Source organism: Scyliorhinus torazame, chromosome 2, assembly GCF_047496885.1.
Source record: "Scyliorhinus torazame isolate Kashiwa2021f chromosome 2, sScyTor2.1, whole genome shotgun sequence".
NCBI lineage: Eukaryota > Metazoa > Chordata > Chondrichthyes > Carcharhiniformes > Scyliorhinidae > Scyliorhinus > Scyliorhinus torazame.
The window spans coordinates 337276368-337298076 of record NC_092708.1 but is presented as its reverse complement, the minus strand read 5'-3'; the positions used below and the strand labels follow the sequence as shown (position 1 = coordinate 337298076).

Sequence of the window (21709 nt, the reverse complement as noted above, 5' to 3'; positions counted from 1 at the left end):
TAGATTTTGTTCCTTTAATAATCTTCCCTGAATGGTCGCATTTTTCAAACCACACACCAAACAATCTCTAATTGTGTCCTCTAACGCGTCGTCAAATTCACAAAACTGTACAATTCATTTGAGGGATGCAACAAACTTGTGCAAAATTTTCCTATTCTAACCGGTTCCTTTGATAAAATCGAAACCTCTTCACAATAATCAATGGCTTTGGTGCATAATGGTCTTCTAATACTTCAACCAATTCTTGATACATCTTACCCCTGGTTTCCCAGGCTGAACCAAGCTTCTTAACAAATTGAAAGTTTTGTTTTCAGTTGTATTTAGGAATGGAGGAGGACCTTTGTATCTTCTGAAATCTTATTGGCTAGAATATAATAATGGAATCTTTCGGAGTAGAATTTTCAGTTCTCTGAGTCAACAGCAAATGAGTCCATCGCGCCAAACCTTCCTGCCATTTTTAACTGTATCGGAATGCTCTTCCAACTTCCCTTAAATTAATGGCCTAGTTAAATAACAAAGGATTACCAATTTGTACCAGCTTTGACTCGCATCACAAGCTGTGAGAATCGTTTGTTCTATGCCCCGCTCTACTACTGTGTCGCATATGATGAGCTTTTCAGCCTGAACTCCTCAGATTGCCAGTTTAAAATCGGTAAGGGGCCATCCTTTGAATTATTTGCCCAAAATCCTTCCTGTTTCCGCTGCCAGGTACGATTTATGACCTTCTGTTAATCTACTTGGTTAACTTATCTGTTAATCTACATGGTTAACTTATCTATTGATGCGGCGCAACTCTTCTATATCAACCATTGAAGTTCGGCTTTTTCTCTTTCTTCTGAAAATATTTTTTCCCTGAACTATTCCTCGTCGCCAGTCTTCTTTCTGTAAACTGTTGTATCTTTAGGCTAACAGTACAAAAGAAATAGATGGCTAATGCACATGAGTTGAAGGCAACATTAACAGAGGTTTATTAACTAGATCTTCACTGCACAAAGGCTGATGCTAAACTGAGGGCAAAAACCCGTCAAGGAGCCGATGATGTCACACATGCCATCGTGACTCAATCCTTAAAGAGACAGTGCACACAACTGCAATAACCCATATATAACACTCCCAGGATCTGGTTCCCTCTCAGGTGTCCATTCAACCCACCCAGACCCACACTCAACTCCACACTCCACTCCACTTGAATCCACACTCAACGCTGCCTCTCACCATGAACCCACACTCATGCCCCCCCCCCCAGACCTGCAAGCAACCACTTACCATGCGCCCCCCCCCCCCCCCCCCCGGGACCCATGAGCACCTCCTCCTGTCCAGGACATGCAAGCAACCCCGGAGAAACACCCCTACTCCGGACCTGCAAGAAAACCTCCTTCCTTCCCCCTCAGGCCAGAGAGCAACCCCCTTGGACCCAAGACTCTCTTATCTGGGTTCGACCTCCCTCCCCCCATGGCTTTCCAGTGCCCTCTCACCCATGGACTCCCTGGTGGATATCAGCAACCTGCGTGCTCACCTCCAAACAAGCCCTTACAAGTGAAATCACCATGTTTCACGTTTTTATAAAGCAGTTGTAAACCGCGCTGGTGACATTTGAATATGCAATTGGGGGAGGTTACAGCAGTTCACTAACGAGAGGCTAATGTATGGAAATGAGGTTCCTGGTATTCAAGGGAGGGAATCCCGTTACATCAACGGTGGGGAAAATATGAAAGCGAGATCTTGCCGTCGGGATTCGTGTTTTTGACTCTCACGATAATCTGCGTCCATGTCGCTATTTGGGCTTGTGCTGAACATGGGCGGAAATTCACGGCCTAGTTTCCTGCCCCAATTTCAGATACGCACTTAAACTAAAACAAAAAAATATTGTAAAAGGACAATTAAAACGATTGCTGAGGGAACAGAAACATCGACCAAAAGTTTCAATTCCTTTGCTGCGTGGATTCAGATAATTTAAAACAAAATTAGACTGTTTAACAAACCACAGTAACACTATGAATCAACATTGCTGTAAAAAAATTTGATTCAGCAAATATCAGTGTATCTTGTTTTTAAATTGGAAGACAGTGGAACTTACATTGGTTATTCCATTTAACTAATGCCAATTAGGGAAAATATCAGTTCTCCACCTAACCTATCATATTAAAACTTTGCTCCTTTCATACAAATCATAGAAGTTATAGTGTAGAAGGAGGCCATTTGGCACACTGGCCCTTGAAAGAGCTTAAGCCCACGCCTCCACCCTATCCCCATAACCCCACCTAACCTTTGGCTGCTAAGTGGCAATTTAGCATGGCCAATTCACCTAACCTGCACATCTTTCAACTGTGGGAGGAAACCGGAGCACCCGGAGAAAACCCACGCAGACACTAGGAGAACGTGCAGACTCCGCACAGACAGTTACCCGAGGCTGGAGTTGAACCCATGTCCCTGGAGCTGTGAGGCAGCTGTGCTAACCACTGTGCCACCCATATGATGGCGCTTACTGCTTTCACAGGTTATTACTATCTTCAATATTTAATGGTGGCTAGTCACAAAATAAATTAGTGTAAAGTTTACCTATGGATGGTCGACTGGCACCCGCGGCCCATTGCATTGTTAGGCAAGGAGGCTGGAGCCATTTTGAAACCCAGACCTCTTTTAAATCAAACTGGCAAGCTGCAGGCCCTAAACAGGCATTTTGGTACGGCTTGCTGATCCAACATCAAGTGGATCAAAAACTGCTGAATTAAGGAACAAGTTAGGTCACCTGAGGCTGAGAGTGGAGTTTGGGAGGTTATGTTGAAATTGCTGGTATGGAATCAATGGTCCAGATTATTTCCATGGCACCCACAGCAGAACTCCTGTTCCACCTGGTTCCATGGAAATAACTTGGGTTGGACCTTTCTAAGGCCTCAACTGCAGTGAACCCTTTCAGAGAGAATGCAATGCCAAAATGGTAACTGGAGTTCTGTAGGTGCCATGGTACGTTATTAGCATTTTAAAAGCCATCTACCACCTGGAACAGGCAGATATTCCAACTGGCAAATCTACCGACTCCCTTATTGAGGCCATTACTGTCACACTAACGGCAAGCTTTTCCGGCCCTTCCAGTGTGATCTCCCCCACCGATGGCCACCCCCGGTGGCAGGTTCCACGGCGGCAGAGGGTGCGAGCATGGAGACGGTCATGGGTGTCGGCGAGATTGAAGATTTTGCCACCAGCCAATAGTGGGGCAGCTCTACTGCAGCAAAACATACCGGGGTGGGGAGGGGGAGAAATTTCACCTCAACTCTGCCACGTTTAAAAAGAAATAGACCTAATGGGTGGAATTTTCCCCCAAATAGGCAGGCGTGGGTGGGGAAAACAATGAGGAAGCCGCTAGCCCCAAAGGCATATTTCCCCACCGTATCGTTTGACTCATAGCCAACAAAAAAAATGAAGGGGCGGGTTCCACACCGTCAAGCTGGCCGGGCGGCACAGTTTTAATAGATCGGATTGTCTTTTACAAGAAATTAAAACTAGAAAGCACCCCTCACCCTCACCCCCTCCACGTAACTAATCCCCCACAGACTGCTCACCCACATAACACTGCAACATACCACTCCCCAAAGGAATGCCCTCCGACCCTGCTCCTTGGCACTGCCCCCTGAACCCCTCCAGCATCCTGTTCACCAGGTGCACACTTTGGGAGACCTTTTGTGATTCACATCCACATGTCCTCACACCAATTTAAATGGACAACTCAACTTGGGTTTGGGTTGGGGGGCAATCATCAGGCGTAAAGGTCTGATAATGACAATTAAGTTTATTCAAATGGGGATTCCAACATTGAACATTGGGATTCCCATTACATCATTGTCGAGGGGTGGAGGAAATCGCAACGGGAAATTCCGCCAGTATACTCCGCATTTCTGGACTCACACAACTTCCACCACCACTTCCTGGAAACCAAAGCAAAAAATTCCCCCCTCAGTCTTTTCAGAAGGCCCACCTCGTCCTCACATACATTTACACTGTTCATTTTCAGAAGGATGAATAGATGTCACTGTAGTAATAAGAACATTGCTGAAAGCTTGTAACAATGCACTTATTTCAGTTTAAGCAGTATTAAAATAGGTTAAAATCAAATTTGCAGCATAGATAAGATACATTTTCCAAGCTTAATGTTATTGAGATTCAATCCTGAATAATTGAGTATGGTTCTAGTCAACTAGGGAATATTGAACTCTTCACCAATGAACGGATAATACAACAGTCTATTCTAAAAATGAAGAATATATTTATATAAACTTTGTAACTTTGAGAAGTTGAGGTATAAAACCCTTTTAATTAAAATATCTAGACTCCACATTCCTCAGTTGTAAAAATGGGGTCCTCGGTTGTACTTGATATGGCTAATAGATCTCACCATTAGCAGTTTAATTCAAAGACCTGGGGGCGTCATTCTCCGCCGGCGGGAGTCTCCGTTTTGCCGGCGCCCGGGGGTTTCCCGACGGCGTGGGGCTGCCCCACAATGGGAAACCCCATTGACCGGCCGGTGTTACGGAGACTCCCGCCGGCCGGTCGGCGCAGAAATGTGGCGGGGTGGGTAGGAGAATTTCGCCCCAGTTTCCTGTTTAACAAATGTCAAGATAAAGAATCCATGCTGAGCTCAAAATGCTGCTTTCCAAACTTTTACTTAGTCCTTTCAAGCTGTCAGAGAAACCTCAAATTGTGGCAACATTTAAAAAAAAAGGTGGATGCTGTAACTCATCGTCCTAGCAGGCACCAGGGGCGAAATTCTCCCCCAACGGCGGGATGTCCGCCGACTGGCGCCAAAGCCGGCGCCAATCAGACGGGCATCGCGCCGGCCCAAAGGTGCGGAAGGCTCCGCATCTTTGGCGGCCTCGCCCCAACATTGAGGGGCTAGGCCGACGCCGGAGGGATTTCCGCCCCGCCAGCTGGCGGAAATGGCGTTTGTTTCCCCGCCAGCTGGCGCGGAAATGCGGCGCATGCGCGGGAGCGTCAGCGGCCGCTGTCAGTTTCCCAGCGCATGCGCGGGAGCGTCAGCGGCCGCTGTCAGTTTCCCGCGCATGCGCAGTGGGGAGAGTCTCTTCCGCCTCCGCCATGGTGGAGGCCGTAGCGGAGGCGGAAGGGAAAGAGTGCCCCCACGGCACAGGCCCGCCCGCGGATCGGTGGGCCCCGCGCCCCCCCCCCCAGGACCCCGGAGCCCGCCCACGCCGCCTGGTCCCGCCGGTAAATACCAGGTTTGATTTACGTCGGCGGGACAGGCAATTCCTGGGCGGGACTTCGGCCCACCCGGGCCGGAGAATCCAGCGGGGGGTCCCGCCAACCGGCGCGGCCCGATTCCCGCCCCCGCCCAATCTCCGGGAGCGGAGACTTCGGCGGGGGCGGGATTCACGGCAGCCAACGGCCATTCTCCGACCCGGCGGGGGGTCGGAGAATGACGCCCCAGGCCTTTAACAAGACATTCTTCTCACAGGACTAGCAATTTGAGCTATTGCAACAATGAGTCCTGCTGTTTAACTATTTACAAAGATAGACATGGTAAAATCCTAAATGTTAGTTCAAACTGACACAGAACCCCGAAAATTAGTAGCATTTGAAGTTGGTAAATATTTATGCAGTGACGATTCTGATCGCAATCAAAACGTTAACTGGAAACTAGTTTTAGTTATCAACTTTCTTTTATAAATCGGACCATTTTCAATTAACATCCAAGCAGAAATATTGGCATATCTCAGCTGAATACTAATAACAACTTTCTTCTGCCTAGAAAAAGACATCAAAGAACTTATTGAACAAAAAAGATATTTTAAGGCTGACCAGCATCTCATCAAGTTAGAATATGAGCTGTTCACTAATAATGCAACAGGCACAAATGAAGAAAGCAACAAAAAGCAGAAGACAGAAATCGATTCACTGTATGAGCTCCTTGGTGCTGAAATTTTCACAGTGGTGAAAGAATCAATGAACATTTCCAAAGAATATCCAAACCTCTTGAAAGAGGCAGTGCAAGTGAAAATCCAAGAAGGAAAAGCAGATCAAACGTACCTGGAGGAAAAGGAAAAATCAGGAAGTATTCCAGAGGCCAGGCCAAGACAATGGGACACGAAATGGCTGAGCGTTTTACAGGACTCTGTGAACGAAAGAATAGGTGAATTCCCCACTAGGTCTGATGACAACAAAGTTGAATGGCTCACACATTGTTTAACGCAGCTTCGTAGCCAACTCAAAGCGGATTTTGACACCATTGTGAAGTGTATTAAACCATGTTACCTCCCGGGATATAACATAAGTGCAAAGTATGCTGAATGCTATCATAAAAAAGTTTCTTCCCACATCGTATTGTTCGCAGAAAATGGACTTAAAGAAAAAGAAGTTCATCCACTTCTGTACTGGATTTACAATTGTTATCCAGAGTAAGTCACATGGCTTTGAGCTTGCAATATTATTACCTTAACCATGGCAAATCTATATGACTGTTCACGTCAGAAAATTCTCATTTTCCCATCCCTTTGTGCACCAAAGAAAGATAAAGAAAAGAAGAGTTGTGAAGCAGCAACATTTTTCCATCACTCAGCCTGAACTTTGATCACTGACCTAGATTTCTCATTTTGAATTTTTAACTACCTTGATTTCTCCTTGCACATTTTCAGTAAATTGCTTTTCCCCTTTCTTGTTCTCCTTATGAATACTTATATATAAATTCCCTGTCAATACAGTTCCTGTAAGTACCCCTGTGCAACCAGCATCTTTTATGCGTTTAAGCCTATCCTCTTGTTTTTCTGCCTTCCTTATGAAGAAGCACCTTACATTGTTTAGTATTCCAGGCTGCCTGGATCTCTCGGTGGAGAAACATAAGTGAGACTGGACGGCCGACAATTCCATTACGCAAAATGCTGCTCATTATTGGCCGGCCCCAGAAGCCCCCCCCCCCCCCCAAAGTAACCCCAACAGCGAACAGCGTTTATGTTTCAAGGTTCCTACATGGCGGTATCCCGGCCCACCGCTGGTTGAATACCTGTGGCAGTAGGACAAGGCTCTTAAGCAGGCATTACTTTCACACTTAAGGGACTTATTGGCGGCGAGGCAGGAAGGCCTTCCCATTACGGACTTACTCAGGGCAGAGGCAGGAAGATGGCTGGGGCCCCGCCCAATTAAATGCCCCCTGCCACCAAGCATATCACAGAGAGGGCTTAAAATTTTGCCCTGTATGTTTGCTGGAGTTATTTCCATCAATGGCGTCTAGGGTATTAAAAGAATGGAAAACAAAAAATTGAAAGACGGATTTAATTTCATGTTTATTACAAGCGAGTCTTGTGGATCACATCAGATTAGTGAATTCGATCATTTCTGTTTACTTGTTTAGCATAATGGTTGCTCTCCTACCTTCTGAAGATGCAAGACAGCAACTGTTGAACACCCTGCTCCCAGAAAGGACGATCAGTAATTTGAAAAATGAGTACCTTTCTGCTTTACAGGTAAATGATGATCACTTACTCATTTTGAAATAAGTTCAAAAAATACTTCAGAGTAACATTATGGTGACTCTTAGTCCTTGGTGGCCATTAGTGGGCAGCACGGTAGCATGGTGGTTAGCACAATTGCTTCACAGCTCCAGGGTCCCAGGTTCGATTCCCGGCTTGGGTCACTGTCTGTGCGGAGTCTGCACGTTCTCCCCATGTGTGCGTGGGTTTCCTCCGGGTGCTCTGGTTTCCTCCCACAGTCCAAAGATGTGCACCTTAGGTGGATTGGCCGTGATAAATTGCCCTTAGTGTCCAAAATGGCCCTTACTGTTGGGTGGGGTAACTGGGTTGTGGGGATAGGGTGGAGGTGTTGACCTTGGGTAGGGTGCTATTTCCAGGAGCCGGTGCAGACTCGATTGGCCGAGTGGCCTCCTTCTGCACTGCAAATTCTATGAATTATAAGGGTAATGGTTTTTTTTTTCATTTCTGCATTTTAGTCGGATGCGAGAAAGCACATGATTAACGGTCTGCGTGTGGAAGAAGAGAATTGGAGTAGTGACGAGGAGCCTTTGGTGATAAATGACTGTTACCACAGCGAGTTACCTATTGACATAATTCAGGTACCTAAATTAGAATTAATTTCCAAAATAGGGCATGCCTATTTCTCTTCCATTTCACTGTTGTGAAATAATGGGCGGGACCCAGATCCGGCTAATCTGCATATTAAAATGTTGCAGTCAGGCGCACTTTAATTTGCATTCGCCGAAGTTACCCAAGACACAGGATCTAACTCCCTCATCTTGGAGACTAGTTAGTACTGGTCTCCACAAATGGGGACCGGGTGTACTGGCACTTGAGGGATATTCTTTCAGCAACAGGGAGCTGAACTCGTCAGCGAGACCGGCTCCTCAGAGATCGGAGCGTCATTTTGATCTCTAAGTGAGCTTGAGGGTTCCCCATATCCTCCACCCGTGGGCAATGTCAACCCCCATCCACATGAGCATTTCCCCACACACCCCCCCCCCCCCCCCTCCAAGTGAGAACACCCCGCATGGGGTCACTGAAGGCCCCATCTTTTCAGGCCTCCCCATGCCTTCTTCCGGACCCCCCCCCTTTCAGAACCCCAACCCTTCACCCCCTCCAACATTTTGGAGGCCCCTTCACACCTGCCCATCACACCCCCACCCTTCATACCCCTTCAACCCCCCTTTCATGGGCATGACAATGCCATCCTGGTCATTAGCAGTGCTACCCTGACTCCCGGGCACCCTGGCATTGCCACCTTGGCATTGCCATCCTGGCAGTGTCACTCATGTACCTTGGCTGTGCCAGCCTAGAAGTGTCCAGGTTCCAAGCTGCCACCTTGCCCTGTCCCTGACCACCCAGGGGTCTCCAATTGCCTGGGAGCACCCCCCCCCCCCCCGCCAACCCTGGCACCGGTATGACTGATCCAGGTTTGTGTGGACCAGTGCAAATTGGAGCCCGGTCTAGGCCTCGCTGGGGAGGCCGTTCGTTCCTGGACTCCAGGATAATTTGGCACAGACACATTGAAATTAGCATAATGACTCATTTAAATTTGTCTGTCTGGAGATCCAGATCACGATGCCTTGCGAGATCCCATTAGATCTCCTTAGGCATAACGAGCATCATAAAACTCGTGAGCGAGGGGAGGCAGTGCAAGTCAATGTCTAGGTATTCTTCTGAACATGTACAGTACAGGACAAATTACAATTTATTTTTGTTCAGTGTTATTGGACACAAGTTGTTCCAAGTTAGCAAGCTTTTCTTACCCACTTAACAGAGCAACTGAGGCACCATATACAGCAATAAACATTGTACTTAACATTTAAGAATGGGGTGGCAGGGTGGCACAGTGGTTAGCACTGCTGCCTCACGGCGCCGAGGACCAGGGTTTGATCCCGGCCCTGGGTCACTGTCCGAGTAGAGTTCGCACATTCTCCCCATGTCTGCGTGGGTCTCACTCCCATAACCCAAAGATGTGCAGCGGAGGTGAATTGGCCACGCTAAATTGCCCCTTAATTGGAAAAAAGAATTGGGTTCTCTAAATTTATTTTAAAAAGTAAATCTCGCGAGAGAATTTGTTGCGTACCACGTTGGGCATGACAAGGCCATTAGGTCCGCCCATTAACTCTGTATCTCTCTCACCAGATGCTGTTGAGTTTATCCAGTATTCTCTGTTTTTATTATCATTACTGAATATAAGGCTTTCTATTCCATTGTCTAAGGGCGTAATTTTCCCCAAAAATTTCTAAGTTAATTTGTGACGGGTTTTTCAGGGAGTTTCCCGCCGGCTCTTCCGGCGAGTTCCCCACCACTATTCAATTACACTTAAGTCACTTGTTTGGGCCCTGGAGGGTTTCTCACCGGTTTAGCCGCCATTTAGGGTGGGATTCTCCAGCCACGTCATCCCGACAACCGGAGAAACCCACCCAAGGTCATGGACTTCTTCATTGTTTGGGGCTCACCCGTGGGAGTTCTTGCAGAGGGCAGGGCGGAGGAATCCAACCCTTAGAATTTTTTAGTGGAGCTGAACTCAGAGATCGGGACACCATTCCGAAAGGGTGTCCCAATCTCCAATGTCGCCCCCCACACACATGGACACTACCCCAACCCCCCCTCAAGTGAGAACACCCCGCTATGGGGTCCCTGGGGATCCCCCTCTTCAAGCCCCTTACAGCACCCCCTCCCAACTAGGATACCCACCTATCAACCCCCAACCTTCTGGAGGCCCCTACTTACCTGCCCTGCACTCCCCCACCCTTCAAACCCCCCCCCCCTGCCCTCATTTCATTGGCATGGCCCCCCTCGCCCCTGACCATTGGCAGTGCCACCCTGGCACTTGGGCACCCTTGCACCCAGGCAGTGCTCCTTCTGGCTTGGCAGTGCTAGCGTGGTAGTGCCCAGGTATCAGGATGAGGGCCAGGGAGCCACTCTGCACTGACCGTGACCACCCAGTGGTCTCCGATAGCCCAGGATACCCCCGGGATGCTGTTCAGCCTGGTCCGCGTTTGTGTGGACGAGCGCTGATTGGCGTCAAGTTGCAGTCTCGGGAGGCCGGTAGATCCAGGGTAAGCAGGTCATAAGTAGGTTTACAACCTTTTGGCCTTTGCTTCCCTGGTGGCCCGTAGACGGATTCTGCTGGGGTGGAGGGACTCGGAGCCTCCTAAGTCAGGGGTTTGGGTAAGCAACATGGCGGGGTTCCTCAGGTTGGAGAAAATCAAATTTGCCTTAAGGTGTTCCTTACAGGGATTCGCTCGGAGGTGGCAGCCATTCATCGACCTTCTTTAAGGAAAATTAAAATTAGTCTGTCAGCAAAGCGGGGGGGGCGGGGGCGGGGTGGAGATGGAGGGGGGTGGAGATGGAGGGGGGGGGGAAAGGGGGAGGCATGGAAGTGACGAATAAGGGGAGGAAAATGAATGAAGGGAGGGCCGTGAGACGGAGTGTTTATATGGATCATGTTGGTTGGGCTCTGTTTGGGGGGGGTGGGGGGGTTTATCTTTCTTGGATTTTTCTGCTTAAAACTGTTAAAATTATAAATGCCTTAATAAAATATTTTCTAAAACAAAAAATACAATCAGATTGGTCAAGTATGACCTACCGTCACAAATTCATCAAGAAGTCAATAGGAAATTTAGGGTAGCAAGACTGATGCAGAAACCAGAGTGTTATTTCTGCACAAATCTGATTTTAACAACTTCCAGTTAAATACGTTTTCCATTGTGGCGTCGTCACTACGATGTCCAGGTTTTATTTCTCTTAAACACATTGGGTGAAATTTAATGCCCTGCCCCTGGGTATGAGTTGGGAGACAGGGAGGATTGTGTAATCAGGCAGCAGTATTCAGGGTGGGGATTGTGCCACTACCTTTTTGCCTCTTGCAGGCAACCTTCCTACCCAGAAACCAAATGAGGCCCTTAAATGGCCACATCAAAGGCCTCATCCTGCTGCTGTTGCAATTTAGCTAATTGGCGAGCAGGGGATTTGTCATCCAGGGACACCACCAAACTCCCTCCCCATTTGCACCCCCCTCTCTCCATGGTCTGGGGGGTGGGGGGGGGGTCCCTCATTCTCAAACACTGTCTGATTGGGGGCTCAGGAAAGGAGGTCCCACAGGAAGACTCCCCCAACCTTTGTTGTCAATCTGCCTCCCTGCACCCCCTTCATGGGAATCCCATCCCACCCCACTGACCTGGCTCTGGAGGATTAATTACCGATCCTCTGCATCGGCCCCAGAGCAATATTGGCAGGGGCCATTACTTCCAATGGTGCTGCCAAAACTGCAGAGCTGCTGGCCTCTGATTCACTGTCAGCTCTCGGGACTGGGATTTCCCCCACACTGGGGCCTTAACTCAGTGCGAGGTTGAAAAGGTAGACAGCTAAGTGCCTGATTGAACTGAAATAGCCATAGGCCTCCCATGAAAAGGGAGGTTCCCACTGGTCCTCCAAAACCATTAGCTTTAAACCAAACAGGGCAAAAGGAAATTGAGGTATAGCGATGAGGATTGGAAACAATGGCAGGACTCCCTTTCTGTAAATTCCACCATTGCTTCAGAAGATGCAACGTGCTTCTTTCAATATTGTATTGGGGCGGCACGGTGGCACAGGGTCTAGCACTGCTGTCTCCAAGCGCCTGAAACCCGGGTTCAATCCAACCTTGGGTGACCGTCTGTGTGGAATTTGCACATTCTCCCCATATCTGCGGGGGTTTCCTCTGGTTTCCTCCCACAGTCCAAAGATGTGCAGGTTAGGTGGATTGGCCATGCTAAATTTCCCCTTAGTGTCCAAAAAGATGTGTAGGTTAGATTAAGGGGTTAATGGTTGGGGGGGGGGGGGGGGGGGGGGGGTAGAGTGAGCTTGGGTAAAGTAGTCTTTCAGAGGGTCAGTGCTGACTCAATGGGCTTAATGGCCTTCTTCTGCACTGTAGAGATTCTATGGATAATAAATGTGTAATGATTTATACCTCAATCTGCTTTTGTTTGGAATAGGGAGTAACTGTCCTCACGGTGAGGAATGGCAGTGCTGGAGAATGAAACTTTCTGGCTTGACACCAAGCAATCCCATGCCAAGCACAATATGAGCAGAAGGAGAGCAAAACTCCCATTGCCCTTTCCTAACAACACACCTAACCCCAAACAGTGCCCTATGAGTGTAGCACTTCTGTTTGCATAGCAGTTATTTTTGAGACTTGTGGTCAGATTGTCGCTTCAGTCCCCAGTTGGTGCTCTGGATTGAGGTCTTTTATACTATAATCTGCTGCTCATCAGAAACTGAGTGGAGATAACTATTCAAACTAATTAGTCAGCACTGATGCCTTAAAATCATTTTGAACAGATTCCAACCTTGTTCCCAGCTTTGAAAGAAAAGCTTTTTGATTCAGTAATCTGAAAATCAGCTGTAAAAAGAAAGAAAAAAAAATCGGTATCGAGTCATTTTCTTTCTATTTACAAATGCAGTTTACAGTATTGTAGAAATTCATTTTTACAAATCAGTATTTTGAGTAACTTGCACCTTCATTCCTTCGATATTTATCTATTCCCAGACTGGGCTGTCTTTCTGTTTAAATTTTATCAAACCATGACGATTTTATCACGTTGATTTACTGGTTCTGAGGGACTAAAGCTTTTCCTACTTTTTACTCACCAAGAGTTTGCAAAATATGTTTCTCTTATCTGTCAGATAATTAACGGAGCCGTTCGCAACACCGGAAATCTCACTTGTGAACTCGGTGACCGAGCACTAAGCATCATGCTTGAGGAAACAAATTACTTCCTGGAAAGGTACTGTAAAGGCTGTGAAATGTAGATAATGTTAGAGGTTATTAACTTAATGCTATTTATATCATAGCACAGAGGTTGTCCCAAAACCCCAGATGGGGCCGGTTTAACTCAGTTGGCTCGATCATTGGTTTGTGATGCAGAAAAAGGCCAACAGTGCAGGTTCAATTCCGGTACCTACACAGCAGCACGGTGGTTAGCACAGTTGCTTCACAGCGCCAGGGTCCCAGGTTCGATTCCCGGCTGGGTCACTGTCTGTGCGGAGTCTGCACATTCTCTCCGTGTCTGCGTGGGTTTCCGCCGGGTGCTTAGGTAGGATGTTCTTCCAAGAGCCGGTGCAGACTCGATGGGCTCACTCGATGGGCTCCTTCTGCACTGTAAATTCTATGATTCATGAAGGCCCCGCCTTCTCAACCTTGCCCCTCACCGGAGGTGTGGTGATCCTCAGGTTAAATCACCACCAATCAGCTCTCCCCCTCAAAGGGGAAAGCAGCCAATGGTCATCTGGGACTATGTCGACTTTACCTTTTACAGAGAGTAAAGTAATAAAGTAAAGTCGCTAAAGGCTTTGTTGTCAAACACTTGCTGCTGTAGTTTGTAGATGGCTGTGCTCTGATCCGGTATTGGATCTGCTCATCATTGGTGGCCTTTGAGAGAGGGGAGGTCTAGGAACTGCTCAACATATTCTAGAGTCTCTCCTTCAACACATATGGGTTGATATGTGAATTTTATTTTGGCAACCTATAAGGACAGACTGGGTTTTTTTCTATGGAGAACTGAAGAGATCGAGAGGGCCTTGCAAATCTGGTGCAGAGTAGACATCACACTGCAGTTTCCACAAACTGTAGACAATGTGTATTTCTGGTGGTCAGTTCAGTTTTGGTACAAAGGCAACTAAGCTTATGGAGTTTTCCATCTAGTTGGTATTTGATCCCGACACCAAAGAGCAGGGGAAAGTATCTACTGTCACGTAGACTGTGAATTATATGTGGGCTATCACACAGCCTTACCTGACCCGGGTCCTGATCTTGAAGCTGTCAGTTTCAGATCTCCCACTCGAGACAATTGCAGTCATATCAGCATGAAGCAATTGCAAGGTAGCAATGAGGTTTCTTGGACATCCAAATTTGGAGCACAATTCACAGAGCCTGGTGATTTACTGAGTCAAATGCTTCGGTCAGGTTGAGGAATGCAATGGTGCTGTTCTCAGCATTTTTCTTGAATTTGTCTGGCAACAGACAATTGAAGTTCCCCTATAAGTTCTGAAGGAACGCTGTGCCAGCTATTGGAAGTAGATGATTCGGGAGACTGTGTCTCATGATTTTCCCTGCTATGGTCAAAAGGAAAATATCTCAATTTCCGCTGCATGATCCATCTTCCTTCTTGAATTGTTGAATTCCTGAAGTCAGGGGAGGGGGGAATTAATTTTCCTCCCAAATCCATAGAATAAAAGCATTGGGACTTGATGAGAACAAAAATCTGCCAGCTTTGAAGACCTCCACTAGAATACAGTCAGGACTGTCGACTTGGTTGTTTTCCAAGCGTTTGATTACTTGATGCAGTTCTCCCATCAATGGTAGTTCACCCAAGGATTCTATCACAGGTTACCAGGGTATAGCCTGGAGAGTACCAGCTGTCACTGCGGATTTACAGTTGAGGAGTTGGTCAAACTATTCTTTCCAGCATCGCTGGACCACCACCCTATGAGCAAAGGGGATTTTCTCCATTTGACCTTGGTGACTTCAAAAAAAACTTTACATGACAGATGATCAGCATATTGTTGGATGTCCTGGCTTTCTCTTCTCAACGCCGTTATCTTTTAACATCAGCTTTGAGTTGTTGAAATGCTGCCTTCTTGGGTTGTTCTGCCAGGCAATGAGGGCTATTCATTTTTGTTCCAGGAGGTCACTTATTTGCACATCAAACCATTTCTGGTGATGATAATACCCACACCCAATGGCCTGGGTATAGGAATCTAGTAAAGCTGACTTTGTTTTATCCCACTGTTCTGGAATTTAGTTGGATGTGTGAAGATTTTCTGGGTTTTTCATGGAATTTCTCTTTTGGGTCAGGCTAATTTCTGCCTGAGACATTGGTCTTCTTCCCCTTGGAATTTTGGTCCTTACAATGTCTTGGTGTTTGGTGGATGTTCTTCACCAATCGAGCAAGTCAATGACCTGTCACGCTGGATCAGTTCCTGCATGGATTAAGTGATACAATGGCTACCTTGGCCAGTCCCAAGAACATATCCATGAGGAGGTCCTCTGATTTGTCCACTCCATTCTGCACTGGGTGGCCAAAGATCAGGATAATAGGACAGAAAAGTTGCCAGAAATTAGGCACAAGTCCTTCCAATAATGGAAGAGGAACTGCAACCTCTCACATTTTTTACATATGTGGAACATGGACCCGGCCAGGCTGGGAAAAATTACCAGTGGCCTATGAGTCCCTGAGTGACTTAAAAACTTAATTGATGGAACTGCACAATCTCAAACTCTTCCATTTTGATGTTCCAGCTCTCCAACTTTTTACACCTTAAATTTGATAAATGGATGCTGTCGTCAGGCCACCATTTCATCCCACTAAAGAAGGGATATATTCCTTTCCCCCTTCCTAATTTCATACAGCCAAGAATTCTTGGATGGAAACTATTGGGATAAAACATTATTTTCCTTGGCTTCCTATAATAGAAAACAGATGCGTTTGAAGGAAATGTGATGGCAAAGCAATGTTTCAGCTACAAAGCTATAATTTTGTGAAAGCTGCGGTAAAGACACAGCAAGTAGCCAGCCTCAGAATGTTTTCATTTTTCTGAACTGCAGCTTGAATGTCTGAAGGTTGCAGTTAACAGGAAGGAAGTGGCTTATTCATGATTGTATGGTTATTTCCTGTGAAAGAATAGAACACAAAATTATCATCTGTTGTGTGTGTGGGGAGGGGGGGGGGCTGCAGGGTAGTGGTGGGTATATACAATCAATCAAGGTAAAAAATGAGGGGCTTGAATGGCAATGTCAGTACTGTCCAAATGTGTGTCAATCTCAGGTTTTGACTGGCAGAGAGTCCTTACCGGGTCCTGGGTTCACCCGCAACAATTCAGTTAACCCTGCTGAGCTATCTCGGACAATGTCCTTTACAATGTATTGAAGGGAGGGCCACTGGAGTCTGCAAGTCCAGCCATGTCTCACAGAGTGGCAAATACAACACTGGACACTAACATAAACACTCAATAAGGGGTGAACATATAAACACAACATTGTTCCTCCCACAATTAAGGAAATGCCCCATAACCATCAATGTATGGCAACCATGAGCTCTCTGACTAAGCTAGTCTCAACAAACAACTGTAATGCACATGTGAGTAAAGTGGAGCCAATTTTATGTGAAATATTTCTAAGTGAAATTTAACTTTCGAAAACACCTGTACAAGCTCTGTGTTCTCAAGTCTTATGTTAAAGGCAATGGAGTTGGGCAGGAAGGTTTTGTTGGTGATGCAGATCTGTTTCACCATCGGGTATATAGCTCACCCATATCGGAAGCATTGTCACTGAAAAGCTTTCCCTGCCAGGTGGTTGAATGCATCCCCCTGCACACCACCAGCAATTTAACTTTGAATTAGAACCATGCAGAAAACAGCAAAACGCCAGAGAGCAGAAGTGATACTCACAGTTCTTGTTATGCCACCCGCCCCTCCCCGCACGCTGCCATCTGTTTTAGGGAAAATATAATGGCAGTGGTTCCAATTTCAATTCTCTTCCCGCACCTAGTAGTGCACAAAGGCAGACTTTTGTCTGTTTCCATAGCTATCAATTCCCGGAACAGGTAGCTCGTCTGTTGCCAGGAGCTTAGCGCTTGCGGGGTGCCACTCCACATCAAGAGTGGCCGGCCAGGAGCCTCTCCCATTCCTACCACCAGCCATCGGCACGTTTAGAAGGATTTACAGGCTGACACTCCACCTGTTTGATCACGTTATGAACGCACCTTCCTTGGCCATCAAATCCAGGGTGGAGCTCAAACCCAGAGCGTCTGGCTCAGAGGCAGGGACATTACCCACTGGACCACAATACCTCCAATGGCAATGTGATGCTTAGTTTCAGCTCCAAAACTATAATTTTGTGAAAACTGTGTTAAAGTCACAGCATGTACCCAGCTTCAGAATGTATTATCGTGTTCCATTAGAACTGCTGCTGGAATGGCTGGAGATTGCAGTGAACAAGAAGGAAATAGATAAGGGCGCAAAGATAAGCATAATTGTGAAGGATAACGTATTTAGGAGAAAGAGGGTGGCACATTCAGAGAAATATTGCCTATGGTACATTGTAACATTGGTACATTGTAACATTAGAATAGATGTAGCCCTTGAACTTTTTCCAGCATTTAACCAGAGCATGATTGATCTATTCTTCAAGTTTATTAACCCTTCATTCTCCATATCCTTTGTATCTGTACCTTAACAAATCTTTCAATCTTAATCTTTAAAATTTCAATTGACACAGGGTCCAAGTCTTTTGATTTCCATGACTTCACTCATAAGTGCCGTTTCAATGATTTTATGATTATGCTCCTTTGTTCCTGATTTCCCATCAAAGAAAATAGTGTATTTCTATCTATTCAATTTTTATAATATTTTGAAACCTCAGTCATGCTGCCTCCAAGCTTCTATATTCAATAATATTGATAAACAGAGAAAGCTGAGACAAATCAATGATCTAATTGATAAATTTGAATTATTCTGAAATACCACTGCACTTCATATAGTGATACAAATACGTTGATATGTTTATAGCTCTTGTGGCACAAATAATGAATAAAATATCAAATATTTTTCAGCTTCCAGAGTTCTGCAGAGAATTTTGAAAAGAAGCATTTTAACCATCCAAATTTCATTCCCGTTGTAATCGCAATTATCAACAGCTGTGAAGCTATCAGGTACCTTTGGTAAACTGAGTGTTTTAATCTGCCAAATTGAAAATGAGTCCAGCATCATGCAATGCTAAGCATAAATGAAGTTGTATAGACGTGTGAACATGGGGCGAGATTCTTCACTCCCGCGCTGGTTGGGAGAATCGCCTGGGCCGCCAAAATTTCCCGGGACGCCGGTCCGACGCCCTCCCGCGATTCTCCCAAGCGGCAGGAACGGCACCGTCGAGTTCCGCGGGCCGGAGAATCGCCGGAGACACCCAAAACGGCGATTCTCCGGCACCCCCGCTATTCTCAGGCCCGGATGGGCCGAGCGGCCAGGCCAAAATGGCGGGTTCCCCCCGGCGCCGTCCACACCTGGTCGCTGCCGTCGGGAACAGCGCAGGAACGCTGGGGGGGGGGGGGGGGGGGGGGGGGGGCCTGCGGGGGGGGGGGATCCTGCACCGGGGGGTACCTCAAATGTGGCATGGCCCGCAATCAGTGCCCACCAATCGTCGGGCCATCCTCTCTGAAGGAGGACCTCCTTCCTTCCGCGGCCCCGCAAGATCCATCCGCCATCTTCTTGCAGGGCGGACTCAGAGGACGGCAACCACGCATGCGCGGGTTGGCGCCGGCCAACCCGCGCATGCGGGGATGACGCCTGTTATGCGGCGCCGGCCGCGTCATCTATGCGGCGCCGCCTTTACGCGGGCGACAAGGCCTGGCGCGTGTAGATGACATGGCCCCGATCCTAGCCCATTGTCAGGGCCTGAATCGGTCGGGATCGGGGCCGTTTCGCGCCGTCGTGAACCTCGACGGCGTTCACAACGGCGTGGGAGTGGAGAATCCCGCCCAGAGTTTCTGCAAAATAATTTAAAATATTTTGGTGTGGACAATAATTAGTTGACGGAATTTAGTTTATGTTATATCCCACACGGGTCTTATGGGTCAGAGTGATCCACTAGAGAGTGGATCTGGCAGAATACGAGCTTCCCCCGATAAAGGGTGGGGGGGTGGGGGGAGCACCCTTAACTAAGTCAACGTGGTTTTATATAAATAGAGTCGATCAGTCAGGCACCGGCTAGCGAAGACCGAGGTTGGGAACTACTGGAGCTGTGTATGTAGTTAACATTTTAAATAAAAATAAGTTTTGATTTTCTCTACAACTCAGTGTTGTCTCCTTTTGTTGCCCCTTACAAAAGTTAGATTTCTCAGATTGATTTTTAGATCAATAAAATATATAAAAATCTCTTTACGACCATAAATAGACCACACTTAAGAGGTACAATTGACACAAGGGATAAATAATCCTCGATGCACCCATTACCAGGATGAAAACGAAAACAATAACCACCAATTTCACAGGGCTGTATCTGGTGCCCCAAGAAATATATTCAATGCTAACGAGAGAAGAAGATTTGACTCACTGTCCTATGGAGCCGGGAGGAGCAGGAGTGGTGCAGCTCTACCAGCACTGCTGAGGTCTGCTGATGTCCCACGACTGACCCTTCTTCCATGCTCTTTCCCCAGCACACCCAGTTACCTCCCCACTCCAATTCCCACCCTACCACCTTCCAGGATATACCCAGGGTCTGCTGCCAACAAGGCAGCAAATATTCAATAGATTCACCTTTGCAGGTGACTTTCTCAAGACTCTTTTGGGTTTAAACCGGTTTAATTTCTGAATTTTTTATTCTGCTTTAGGGATTACCTCAATAAAGATGAGAAAATCACAAATATTGCGCTGAAAGATAATATCCTTTCAATTCTGAATGAAGTGGAAAAGAGGAGAAAAGACACCTTGATAAAGATCTTGTTTTGTAAATTAAAGGTATGATGTGAGCACAATAAACATGTATGCAAAACATGAATTTTGAGAAGAAGTTCCCATAAAATTGAGAAATGTGGAGTAAGATTCTTCATCGTATTTAGTATATGGTATATAAACACTTCAGTGTACTGTGTGTAACCCCTTCCATTTTCCACTGTTTTTACTCACATTATTTAAACAATTGTTGAACTTACATTGCTCTTGACAATGTGTAAATCTCCATTAGAAAATATTTAATAAAATTTGGAAATATCTGGCTTAACAAATTGTTGACTTTTGTTCAGGGTCAGGTTTTGAAAGGAACAATTATTAATTTTCCATTTGCATAATTCAGAGTTATTATAAATGAAGTCCTTTACATTCTTCCTTAGCCTCACTGCAAAATGCTGGTGACAGCAAAGTGGCTGGACTGCCCGGAGCCCATAGACAAAATATTTGAAATAACAGAGGAGCACCTCACAGAGCTAAAGAAATTGAAACCACCACAGTATCAGGTATGTCACAGATTCGACAGGATTGGGGCTCGGGAAGGAAAACACATCATGATGGTCAGCTTTTTCCAAATGCCCAGTGACCTCCGCCCAGGGACCCATGCTGGAATCATGCATGGGTGTGGGCGGAATCAAGTGTGATTGCAAAGGTTCACAGTCAGTGCCAAACCTCAGATATCAAAATTGCACCATTCATGGGGACATGGAGGGGGAGACTTTTTCAAAAGATTCAGAGGCACCTTTGGAGGTGGAGGGGTGGTGACAGATTTGCGGTCAAGGACAGTGTGCTGGTTTCCCGACAGGCTGACGCCTCCTTATGATTTTTCCAGAGGTAGCTTCAAGGATTTGACGGGAGCTCACTCAGCAGCGACAGGAAGCCAAATAAAGTAAGTATTGAGTCAATTAGTGGGGCATTGTTGAGGCAGAATAGAGCACACAGGAGACGCGCCTTGTCTGCAGTTTTTCTACTCTAGAATCATGGAATCCCTACGGTGCAGAAGGAAGCCATTCAGCCCATTGAGTCTGCACCGACCCTCTGAAAGAGCACATCACCAAGGCCCACTGCCCCACTTCATCCCCATAACTCCACCCAATCTACCCATCTTTGGACACTAAGGGGAAATTTATCATGGCCAATCCACTTAACCTGCACATCCTTGGACTATGGGAGGAAGCCGGAGCACTGGAGGTGTCCACACAAGGCCGGAATTGAACCAAGTCCCTGGCGCTGTGAAACAGTAGTGCTAACCACTGTGCCTCCTTGCCACTCCTTTTTCGTTCACAAGGAAAGGTCAGAGTACCTTCACAGAAGGTCAGAGTACAATGGGAGTTCAGAGCACCCTGCAATGCATATGCAGTGTTTACTTTGAAGCTTGAACCAAATTAGCAAGCCTCAGAACATCTGCCTGCATAAGCATAAAATTGTATGTGATTCACCTGCTGACAGTGTGACTGGATAGTACTGGCTGTCAAGAATTAACTGCCAGTACCATTGTTCTGACACCTTGGGCTAGTGCACAGTCAATTCCAGTCCCGCGTGCCCTGGAGTCACAACAAGTGAATGAACCAATAATTCTTATAAAAATACCCGAAGCCTTAGCTGCCCAATAATTACAGTCACCAGGTTTGAAAGTTTAAACACGATTACTGTTTATTTATAACAAGGACGATCATGAAAAATGCAATAAATACAACTGGTTAATGACAAGCTAATACCTGCTACATACTTTAACCTCCCCACCCATT

The 21709-nt window shown here is 46.6% G+C and overlaps 1 protein-coding gene across 2 annotated transcripts in view; it reads left to right on the top strand.

Annotated features, from left to right (window-relative positions):
- Window positions 1-21709, top strand: part of LOC140402513 (tumor necrosis factor alpha-induced protein 2-like) — a 45655-nt gene that overhangs the window by 6506 nt on the left and 17440 nt on the right. For both annotated transcript variants that reach the window (XM_072490376.1, XM_072490379.1), the window contains exons 4-10: window positions 5759-6404; window positions 7355-7466; window positions 7949-8071; window positions 13149-13249; window positions 18074-18172; window positions 19847-19973; window positions 20345-20467. In XM_072490376.1, coding sequence (XP_072346477.1) covers window positions 5759-6404; window positions 7355-7466; window positions 7949-8071; window positions 13149-13249; window positions 18074-18172; window positions 19847-19973; window positions 20345-20467 — 1331 coding nt within the window. The remainder of the gene's footprint in view (window positions 1-5758; window positions 6405-7354; window positions 7467-7948; window positions 8072-13148; window positions 13250-18073; window positions 18173-19846; window positions 19974-20344; window positions 20468-21709) is intronic.